An 11,523-nucleotide genomic window follows, 5' to 3' on the forward strand; every position below is an offset into this window, starting at 1 on the left:
AGCAATGGGCTTAAACTGCAGCAAGGGAGATTTAGGTTGGACATTAGGAAAAAGTTCCTAACTGTCAGGGTGGTTGGACACTGGAATAAATTGCCTAGGGAGGTTGTGGAATCTCCATCTCTGGAGATATTTAAGAGTAGGTTAGATAAATGTCTGTCGGGGATGGTCTAGACAGTATTTGGTCCTGCCATGAGGGCAGGGGACTGGACTCGAAGACCTCTCAGGTCCCTTCCAGTCCTAGAGTCTATGAATCTATCAGCTTTAACTCAAGTGGCTAACCCAAGTTAAAAGTGAAATTGCTGTGCCTTCACTGCTGTTTTACCCTGGGTTACCTAACCTGAGTTAAGAACAGCCCCCCCACACATTTTTTTTTTTTTTTTTTTTTTTTTGCAGTGAAGACATACCCTAAAAAGCCAACTCCAGTGCTTGTTCACAAGATCCATCTCTGTTTGGGGAGTCTGAGTAATTAATTACTCTTAATAAACAAACTCCCATCTGCCTGTTTTCCGCAATAAAGTACCAGCTGGCAAAAGAACCAAAGATCCTGCGTTTGTGCAAAATCCCTGGTAGTAAAGATGGAGATTGGAGATGCCATGGAAGCAGGTTCCTTTTACAGTTTTCCAGGTGGTCTCTCAGGCTCTCTTTAAAGGTGTTGTGGAGTGACCACCAAACCGCAGACACATGCCTTCCACTGCTGCCAGTCACCCAAGTAAATGCTTGTGACTGAGTGAAAATTGCACTTGCATGATGTCACAGCAGTTTTGTTCTTTTCCCCAGGCTGACATCGCCTCCATACTGTATAACACATCAAAAAGAGGGATACTCAAGTCAAGCAAACAAGGTAAGTCACGGTGCTTGTATAATTTCGCTTTGAAAGCCTTGGGAAGTGGCTGCAGGTCTGTGCTTTGTCCCAGACTGTGTTAAATGACTGATGTTGGGACTGCTGCTTTTCCCAGGGGAGACTCCGGGGTGACTCCTCCGTACTCTGATAGATACTGTGGGCCTGATTCTCAGCTCCCTCAGCTCCCATTGACTTCAGCTGGGCGTGGCAATCAGATCTGCTCAGCCTCAGAGGCAGTGAATAGCATTATCATATAAAAAAAAAAAAAGCACCAAAGAAGAAAATAAAGCAATGCCTGAGGCTTCTCCCGCTGGCTCTAGGATAACATAATGGGTATGGTACTGTAATGGTGCTAAAAACACAAGCTTAGAGGCCTTACCTCTAATGAGACTCATGTTGTGTTTGAGGCAAGTGTGCGAATAAGAACTGGGAGGAAAATCTGAAAAGCAGCTCAGTTCTTAATATCATCCAAGTCTGCTGCACAATGACAATAAAGGGCGGTCTTGGCAGGCCGGGCAGGCAGTTCTCCCAACAGGCTACACTGCAGAGTGACAATATGCTCAGCCAATGAAACACGAGGTGGAAGCATGCCCTCATCAGAACAGCTGTCAGTGATCTTGAGAGCTAGGAGCCTTTGAGAAGAGATGGAACCTGTCTGTGGGAGTTGGGTTCATCACAGTCCAGAGATCTCCGCAAAGGCAAAAATACCCTCTTCACTTCCGTACATTTTCACAGTGCTTCTCAGCATGTCCTGCAGGGTGCCATGGTTCTGCAGTCAGCACAGGAGTGGTTCTCCTCCTGGACTCCCCTCCTCTGAGCTGTGCAGAAAGCAGACCATGAACTTCCATCTCCTAGTACCACACCCCTCTGCAGGGCTCATTTGTGTAAATGTTCTTGTTATTGTCTGTCTCCTCCAGGAATCCACATCCTTTGTCATGAACCTGTTCAATGGGCAGTTTGTACCTGACAATGTTTTTCCTTTCCCCTCAGGTAGGATGTTTTTATTTAAATTTGCCTTACAGATTTATTGCTAATCGTGGCATATGCTGGCTTAATGGCATTGCAGAGCAAAACCACAAGTCACAGAACGCAGGTCATGTGCTCCTCCTGCCCCCAGTGAAAGGCTAGTTCAGTTTCCATGGACCCTGGAGCTCTTGGCTCAGTCAGCCGGCCAAATACGCTGGTGACATTTGTGGTGTGGACACTGGTCCAGCTGGAAGTAGGCTGAGACGATTCAAAGGCCTGTGCACTGGGACAGGATTTGAACCAGCAGCCTAGAGAAGAGATGTATTAGCTAGCGCCTGTTGCCATTCCACTGAGCCAGTTCTTCCCCTGCAGGTCAATTAATAGATTCTAAGGCCACTATGATCCTCTAGTCCAGTGTTTCTCAATGACCGGTCCTTGGACTGGCATCAGTCCCTGCAAGCAAGCTGGTCCCTAGTGTCAAAAAGGCTGAGCAACACGGCTCTAGTTTGATTTCCTGCATAACACATCCCACAGAACTTCCCTGAAAGGATTCCCTTCTCTACTACAGCAGATCCCTTAGACAAACATCCAGTCTTAGAAGGCGCCTCCTCACATAAGGGTGTTGGTGTCAAATCATGTAATAAAGTGATGAAGGTTAGACACATCCTGCTAATCTAGCTGCATCTTTGTCCCTCCTTAGTGCTCTCAATGGAGCAGATGCAGTCCCTGCAAGCCCTGGTAGATCCCTGCACCCGCTTCTTCGAGGTCAGTGGCAGTCTGCTGCCTGTTTGATTATGGATTGGCCTGATGTGTGTGTGATAAACAAAAGAAAAGGACTCTGTCTTCCTCAGACAGCGACATGGGTTGGCCCTCCTCACCACCATGTAAAAAATTACTTCTCCTGGGGAATCCACTCTCTTTGTGAAGCCTGGAGGATGCAGACGTGCATGCGCACATCCACGTTCTTCTCCTGATTGTGATTTCCCGAGTTCCTCTAATATCCATGTTTCATACAAAACACCGCCAGTCTGTCAGACCAAGGCGTGGGTTAGCTGTTCAGGTGTTGGCAGTGAAGGAGCTCCTGTGGGAGGCCTTTCTGCAGGGTGGGTCTGCATGGCTGGCTCTCCCCAGAGACAGAGGGCAGGTGGGAGGAGGAAGGGAGTGTGGGGTGGGGGCAGAGGGGAAGGGAAATCAGGGCCTAGATTGCCCGCTCCGAGGCCCCCCCTCCCAACACACACACACTGACCATCAGGCTTAGTCGCACAGCAACAGCAGGACACTAACACACGAGCGCCCAGCTGTCCTGCTTTAGGATCCAGCAGCTCCTCGGTGCCACGGAGGTACGCAACATGTAAACATAGCCCCTCCGGCCCTGCCCCACGCAGCCCAGGCAGCGTTCACCTGGGCTCTGCACCTGCCTTTCACTCACACCCTTTCATTACTTGAAGGAGGTTAATGATCCTGTGGAGAACGAGAAACTGGAGAGCATTGAGACAGCTACCCTGGAAGGGCTGAAGGAGATGGGAGCCTTTGGGCTGCAGGTTCCTGAGGAGCTGGGGGGAATTGGGCTGACGAACACCCAGGTAAGGTGGAGCCTTGGGGGGTGCAGGCCTGAGGGGACAGTAGGGGCCAGGTCGAGAGTTTGGAGCTGGGTGTCTGGTTCAGGCCCGTGATGGGTGGGGCCAGGCATGGAATTCAGATCCAGGGTCCCCTGGGTTTGACTCAGAGCATGAGAGCTGTGCAGGTCAGGCGGGCCCATTCTCTCCTCGCTGGCCCACGGCTCCTACTGTTGTAACGTGGTAGAGTCACTTCCTGGAGAAGGTTGGGAGCAGAGAAGAGTGTGGTCGTGATACAGAGGCGAAGGGGCAGTGCTTCATTTGTGCCAGGGAGAAGTTCAGAGCCTCGGCACCTCTGGGCCTGGCGGTTCAGAGCCTCGGCACCTTTGGGCCTGCTTCATCAGTTATGAAAGTAAAAAAATTGCTGGACCCCCAGCATCTGTTTCGTTCCAAATTAAGCCCTGCCTGGGGAACGTGGCTTTGTTCAATCTGAGAGGTGGCCATATGCTGAAGTGAGTAAGGTGCTATTACTGGGGTCCTGTGCATCTGGCTTATGAATCCAGCTTGCTGCATCCTGTCAGTCACCAGCCACATACAGTTATGTGTCCATGTGTGCGGACAAGCTTCACCTCCCTATGCAGCATCAAAGTGTTACTGCTGCCAGAGTTTAATAGTAACAGCACAGAAAATACAGTTAGCCACCTGGCCTAACCTTCTGGAAGATCTGAGAAATCTGAAGCCATGTCACCTGTCAGCCTGTCAACAAACCAGGGCTGTTCCTATGGGCAGTAGACCAACAGTCACTGGAAAGCCTCCCGCTGCCGTGCTGAGCTCCACCCATCCCTCCAGCTATGTTTTTATCCTGTGCCCATTATAGTAGCTAGGGAGTGTGACAGTATCACCTGGATAGCTCAGAGGTGATACATGGTGGCATAGGAGACCAGCGTGGGAATGAGGAGAGCCAGGTTCTGTTCCTAGGCCTGATATCTTCTTGCTGTATGACAGTAGTCTAGTCACTTCCCTGAGTCTTGCTTTCTAGTAATTCCATCAATAAATACTCATTACTATCGATTCTGATGGCTGGGTGCTGCTCGGCCAAACAGTCAGAGTCGGTCCCTAAATAGTCAAGACAGACACAGTGGTAGACAGATAATGTATCAGTAATGTGTATGTAATCAGTAATCTCCAATGTGCATATTTCGCTAGGTGTGGGGTTTGTTTTCCCTCTTTTTAAAAGTTCTACGCAACCCTTCCTCCACCTCCTCCCCTTTGCCCTTGTGAGCCAGGCACAGTGCGGTAGAGGGACCAGACAGCTGAATGGGGCCCGAGAGTGTCTGAAGACTCCTGATGACTGGTTTGTGCCCCCTGTGTCCTGCATTGGGCCCTGGCAGGGGTGATTAGGAGGAGCAGATGTGGAGCAGTGCTAATATTGGTGTTGATGCAGAGTGTTTGCTAGTCCCCAGAAGCTGTTGCATCTGAAGGTCAAACTGGGCAGCAGTTCCAACCTAATCCCCGTCCCCACCACTTCTCTTTTGCTTTCCCTTCAGTATGCTCGGGTCGTGGAGGTGGTTGGAGTGCACGACCTTGGTGTGGGCATTAGCCTCGGTGCTCATCAGTCAATCGGCTTTAAGGGAATCCTGCTCTTTGGGACCCAGAGTCAGAAGGAGAAATACCTGCCCAAACTAGCATCTGGTAGGGAACAGGGTCTTTTTCTTCACACCGTTGTGCCCTATGCAAGGTATAATGTAGATCTTTACCCACCCTCTGGGTTGCTGCAGGTCTCCCAGACACTGCTCTGAGCCGGGCTTTCAGCACTCTGCTTGCAGGCTGTTGGGGAGGGGTGGTGACAACTGAGAGCAGTGGGGAGAGTTAGATGTAGCACAGGCAAACTCTGTGCAAGCTTCTCTGCATTGAGCCCTCAAGCCCTTCCAGAGCAAGGCTGACTTTAGGCCAATTCCCCCAATTCCCCAGAATCAGGCCCTGTGCCTAAGACGGCCCGGCACCTTAGGCACCTTTTAAAGTTTTTTTTACTCACCCGGCAGCTGGGGGTGTTGTCCGGGTCTTCGGCGGTGGCGGTGTGTATGTGTCCACTCCGGGCCTTTGGCGGCATTTCAGCAGCGGGCGGGGGGGTCCTTCAGTGCTGCGGAAGACCTGGAGCAGACCCCCCCCCCGCCGCCGAAGTGTCACCGAAGCCCCGGACCACCGCTGGGTATTCGAATTGGGCCTCGCAGTTCCAGGCCTGCTCCAGAGCACAGCCTTCGAGCCCACACTGCAGGCTGGCATGTCGCTGTGCCAGCGGGGGATCTGCAGGATGGCCAAGGCAAGGCAGCCACCTGCTAGTACCAGCCGAGTTGCAGAAAAATGCAGCTTTCTGTAGCTGTCCGTTTACCTACGGCCAGCTGGTCGCACTGGGATGCACATGGATGTACCCCATCCTCATCCCTCCCTATGTGCCCGTCTGCCACGGACTCAATCCCTGCTGCATGGGGGGAGCCCTCAGGGCAGTGGGGGTCCTGGGCCCCCTGGCTGCATGTGGGTTGTTTTGTCTCTCTGTGCCGTTAAAGGCTGTGCCATTGGTGACCGTTTTTGCTGCCTTCTGCAGGGGAGACCATGGCTGCCTTCTGCCTGACAGAGCCATCGAGTGGCTCAGACGCGGCATCTATTAAAACCCTCGCCGAGCTCAGCGAGTGTGGGAAATTCTACACGCTGAACGGTGGGAAAATATGGATCAGGTGAGAGAAGCTGGGAGGTCGAAAGGGTTCCTCAGGGTCCCGTGAGAGCCAGGAGCTTCTGCAGGCCCCAGTGACACAGAAAGTGCCCAAAGTCATCAGAACTCGTGCTCAGTATAACAGCAGGCGATGCCCTTTGAATGGAGCTCCCAAAGCCTGCGAGGTCCAGCCTGGGGTCCTCCGCCAGGGTTAGGGAGGGGGATGAATCCTGCAGCCCAGGCCCAGCCCTGCTTGGGGTCAGCATTTCCTGCCTGCCCTTCCCTGTTGGAAGTGCTCAGTGGGGAAGTGAAGTCAGTTGGCGAGTCAGCAGCTTCTGTTTGAGCAGTGCGCTCTGTTCCTTGTCCCTCCCCCCTGGCTCGCTGGGCGAGGACACTGAGTGTGGGACAGCCTTGTTCACAGGGCGGCAATTCCCTCTCCTGACTGCTCTGGTGCTCGCCTCTGAGGTGTCAGTCAGGCTCCTCCACCTCCCATGATGCGGTCACAGCCCCCTGCCTGACCCAGCACCAACCTGTGCCCCCCACCTTCCTACCCAGCACCAGTCATGGCCTCTTGCTGCCCCTTCCCCCTGTTCAATGGCAGTCACAGCCCCTTAGGGCCCCCCATCTCCCAGGACACCAATCACAGCCCCTTGGCCCTGCCCCTCCATTCTCAGTCTCTCTCTCTCCCCTAGCCCCAGTCACTCCCAAGGGAGATGAGTGCTGCACCCTGTGAGAGGGAACAAGGCTTGTAGCAGGAAGCTCAATGGGGAACATGTGACCTACTCTGAAATGGAATCGCAGAGCCGGCAGCATGTGCGGCAGCCCCCCCGGAAGCCAAACAAGAAGGCTGGGCTCATGCCAAAGGCCAGGGTGTAGTCCTGAATGTGCATATGTCCATACTATCGGAAGACCCCACCCATGTAGCCTGACACACACACCATGTGTGCAAGATGACATCATGTGGAGTATCCTCTATGCGGAAAAAGTGCCTCTATGCCATTCCGGTGCGACTTGGCCCCCCTACAGCACAGGGGAAAGGCGTTAAATATTGTAGGCTAGTCTTTGAAACCCCTTTTACACATGTGTTTCCCTCCAGCCACTGTCCTGCCTAGACTATGCAGGTCTGCACCCCCACTGGGAAATGAATCTGCTCTCATGTCAACTTTACACGGGCACAGCTGCCTCTCCTTCACCCCGTGAGAGAACAGGCAGCTGGCTCCCCAGCCACAGGGCACTCTGCAAAAGCCCAGATGGTTTGGCTAACTGGGGATGGGGGGCACCTCTGATCTTTTGGCAGCTTTCAGAGGGTTTGGGGCTTGTCAGAACCTGATCCAAACAGTCCAGGTCTCTTGTCCTGTACACCAGGATGGACATCTCCTGGGAGCAGCCTTCCTTGCGTCATTTGGGATCTTCCAGACCCTACTACAGAGAGGTAGCTGTGGCCCTGGAAGGAGGGGGAGATGTGGGACTTCTCCAAACCTTATGTGCAGAGCTGGAGTGACGATTCAGAAGGGTGGTTCCTAATGTCGGTTGAACCAGCTCCCCTGCCCCTGCTGCTTAGGGTGTAAGATGTTAGCGAGCATCTGGGACCAGTGCTAACTAGGGTCCTGAGCCAAGACAACATTTCAGCATGTGTTTAGGTTCCAGTGACTGAATCAGGATGTTTTCCTGTAGGCCAAGGAGAAACAGGGACGTAGAATGTACTGAGCACCACACTGGGAGTGAGGCGCTCCTGAGTTCTAGCCCCCATTCTGCCACTGAGTGCCTGTATGACTTGGGCAAGTCCCTTGTCTCTCTATGCCGTGTGTAATGGGCAGTGCCAGCTCAGGTGTCAGGGAAAGTGATGGTGAAGAGCAGGTTTATATTAGGGAAGACAACCAGCAGGACGGTATAACAAGTTCTTAGCTAAAAGAAAGGGACTCAGCTTTACTTCACCCATCCCTGGCTCCTTGTCCTGCGACAGCCTTCCTCTTCTTCCCTGTAGGCCTGCTCCGCCCACAGGCTTGGCACTAGTATAACTCTGTCAGGCAGGGGTGTAACTATTTACCAGATTGCTCACACTGGCACGACCTCTGGTACTCACTCAGCTATAGCAGTACAAAGGGGCCGTATGACGCTATAGCTGATTCCTCCTCCCGTAGTGTCTGTACTAGGGGCTGTATCACTTGAACTAGACCGGTGTGGGTAAAGCACTACAGCTTGTGTATACATGCAAGCCTTGGTGCGTGGGATGCACTCATTCAACCAGGGTGTGTAATTTATCCACCATCTGCCTCACCTCTCAATTGTCTCTGGCTAATGCAGTCTAATCACTCCCTCCCAGGAGGTGAGGAAGATGAATTATTGTTTGTCTCTGACAGTGTGAAGTGTTGTCCCTAGGGCTAATTACACACAGGCTAGCTGCTGTTATTATTAACTGCAGTAAAAAGTGAGTGTAAAAGGATGTAATGGAGAAAGGGAAATCCCTGAGCAGGAAAAAGAATACCTGATTAACTATAGGTGGTGGGGATCTGGGGGGCTCACTGTTTCCCTGTTCACTTTGGGTTCCAGTAATGGAGGCACAGCTGAGATCTTCACAGTGTTCGCCAAGACCCCAGTAAAGGAGCCAACAGGGGAAGTGAAGGACAAAATCTCAGCCTTCATTGTGGAGAGAGCATTTGGGGGAGTGACCAGGTAAGACAGTTTATAACTTAATAGGTTTGAGAAGATATTAAAAGGATTGGGACTGTTAAGCTTAGAAAAGAGACTCGGGGATATGATAGAGGTCTATAAAATCATGACTGGTGCGGAGACAGTGAATAGGAAAGTGTTACCCCTTCATATCTCACAAAAACCACGAGTCACCCATGAAATTAATGGGCAGCAGATTTAAAACAAACATAAGGAAGTATTTCTTCACACAACACACAGTCAACCTCTGGAACTCATTGCCAGGCGATGTTGTGAAGGCCAAAACTATAACAGGGTTCAAAAAAGAACTAGATAAGTTCATGGAGAATAGGTCCATCAATGGCTGTTAGCCAGGATGGGCAGGGATGGAACCCCACGCTCTGGGTGTCCCTAAACTTCTAACTGCCAGAAGCTGGAACTGGATCACACGATAATTGCCCGGTTCTGTTCATTCCCTCTGTGGCACCTGGCATTGGTCACTATCGGAAGACAGGACACTGGGCTAGATGGACCATTGGTCTGACCCACTATGGCTGTATTTCTCAAACTGTGGGTCAGGACCCCAAAGTGTGTCATGAGCCAATTTTAATGGGGTTACTAGGGCTGGCTTAGACTTGCTGGGGCCCCGAGCCGAAGCCTGAGCCCCACTGCCTGGGGCTGAAGCCAAAGCCCGAGAGCTTCAGCCCTGGACATTGGGGCTCTGATTACAGGCCCCCTACCTGGGACTGAAGCCCTTGGGCTTTGCCCCCTCTCCCCACAAGAGCAGTGGGGCTCGGGCAGGCTCAGACTTCAGTCCCCACTCCTGGGGTCATGTAATAAGTTTTGTAGTCAGAAGGGGTTTGCAGTGCAATGAAGTTTGAGAATCCTTGCACTATGGCCATTAGGGTGACCAGATGTCCCGATTTTATAGGGACAGTCCCGATTTTTGGATCTTTTTCTTATATGGGCTACTACTACACCCCATCCCCCTGTCCCGATTTTTCACATTTGCAGTCTGGTCACCCTAATGGCCATTCTTATGGTCCTATGTCCTTATGTTTACATGGCTCAACCTAGGACTAAATCCAGGATCTGTATTTCTAGCACTGATTTATTGTATGCTCTTTGGCAAGTCTCTTAACCACTGTATGCCTTGATTTCCTTGTCAGTTCAAGGGCGATAGCAACACTTCCCTGCCACCCAAAAGTGGTGTTATCATTGGCTAATGTGTGCACTTTTAACAATGAAACTTGTAATAAATATTAGTGTTGTTATTTATTGTTGTTTTCCTCATTACTAGCTGAGAATAGAGTAGCCTTCCTCTCCCGACTGTGTTTTTATAGGCTGATTTCACTGGTGCAATTAAAATATTGGAGTTAGTCACAGCTCTCCTCTGAGCAGGTTACTTGAACTGGCTTGTAAAGGTTACTGATACCACTGAACTTTCATAGCCCTGTAGTGAGGTGCCAAGAGATAACGGCAGGTATTAATGCTGCTGGGTTGGAGTTTAGATTAGCAGACTGGTAGCATTAAAACTAAGTCATCATCCAGCTGGTGCTCTCCCAGTGACTTTGAATTGCAGCTTATCTGAAACGTGTACTGCACACACACATTTACAAAAATGTCAAACAAACAAACACAAACTTCATTATGATAACTAACTTAAGCTGTTTAAGGTTGGATCCTAGAAACCAAAAACACCAGATATCTGCACACAGTTAAAAAACAAACAAAAAACAAAAAATTAAGTGCTTTATAAGTAAAAAACTGGTCAACTACACTTCAATCTACCATATGTGGACAATGAAATTGGTAATCAGCTACAAACTACTGTCTGGACCAAAATAAACTGTCATTTAATTTACATTTAGCTACTGTGAAAAAGCAACAGGTTTATTACTGTACGACATTTACAATGTGCATATTCAGCCAACCCACCGGCAAAAATCAACAAACAAATGGCAGCAAACAACATGGACAAAAAAACAAAAAAACCCTAATAAAAAAAAAGAAGTTACACAGTAACTACAAATTGGTAAACAAATTCCCTAGTAGTACCAGTCACACTCTGGGATCAGTAACACTGCCTCCTAAATAAAGCACATTATTCAAAACAATATTGTTCAGTGTTTGGGTGTCAATACTAAACCCTAACACAGCGATATTTAATCATTATATTTAGTTACTGTCCATTCAGTAGGTTCTCTAAAAAGCAGCATCCATAAAAAACAACAAAATCTATATCAGCTAGTGGGTTATCACAAAGCAGTGCAATCAAACAGACAAGCTAATCATTCCTGTTTCCTGTCCAACAGAGTATAGCAAAGGTAACCAGCAGTAAGAGTAACCTATAACATGAACGAACAGCACGGTACAATAACTAATTACAAAACGTTTGTATAAAAAGGCTTCATTTGTAATGTCATTACTCCAGATTTCTGTTTTACTTCTCATATACCCAGCCCTGTGAAACAGACTGTAATAATGCCTATCTCAATATTTCAAAACATAGTAATACAGGTGTTAATTGTAATTGCCCTAATAAAAATATGTTGCTATCTGCAGTACCACAAGGGCCAAACTACATCACCTAGACTAGAAAAAAATTGTTATGCTTAAATATAAAGTGCTGTCATATGTACACTGTGACAGATCTAAACCAGTGAGGTACAGGAGTCTGGTAGAGGGCAAATATACTGGTCACTGGATGAGTGGTTTTCTGTTCCCTGAGTGATCAGAGCAGGGGCTGCACTAGAGTAATCAGGAACCTGCTAGAACCAATTAAGGCAGACAGGCTGATTAGA

General features: G+C 49.7%; 1 protein-coding gene and 1 long non-coding RNA gene across 2 annotated transcripts in view; both read left to right on the forward strand.

Moving 5' to 3' along the window:
- Positions 1-11,523, forward strand: part of LOC142047248 (uncharacterized) — a 498,878-nt gene that overhangs the window by 369,419 nt on the left and 117,936 nt on the right. The window lies entirely within an intron of this gene.
- The window catches only part of LOC116828964 (very long-chain specific acyl-CoA dehydrogenase, mitochondrial-like), a 45,435-nt gene that overhangs the window by 5,819 nt on the left and 28,093 nt on the right, over positions 1-11,523 (forward strand). Inside the window, exons 3-9 of the mRNA XM_032787525.2 lie at positions 778-841; positions 1,759-1,831; positions 2,508-2,572; positions 3,256-3,390; positions 4,911-5,055; positions 5,966-6,095; positions 8,621-8,743. Of these exons, the coding sequence (XP_032643416.1) occupies positions 778-841; positions 1,759-1,831; positions 2,508-2,572; positions 3,256-3,390; positions 4,911-5,055; positions 5,966-6,095; positions 8,621-8,743 (735 nt within the window). The remainder of the gene's footprint in view (positions 1-777; positions 842-1,758; positions 1,832-2,507; positions 2,573-3,255; positions 3,391-4,910; positions 5,056-5,965; positions 6,096-8,620; positions 8,744-11,523) is intronic.

Source organism: Chelonoidis abingdonii, chromosome 8 (assembly GCF_003597395.2).
Source record: "Chelonoidis abingdonii isolate Lonesome George chromosome 8, CheloAbing_2.0, whole genome shotgun sequence".
NCBI classification, from domain to species: Eukaryota; Metazoa; Chordata; order Testudines; family Testudinidae; genus Chelonoidis; species Chelonoidis abingdonii.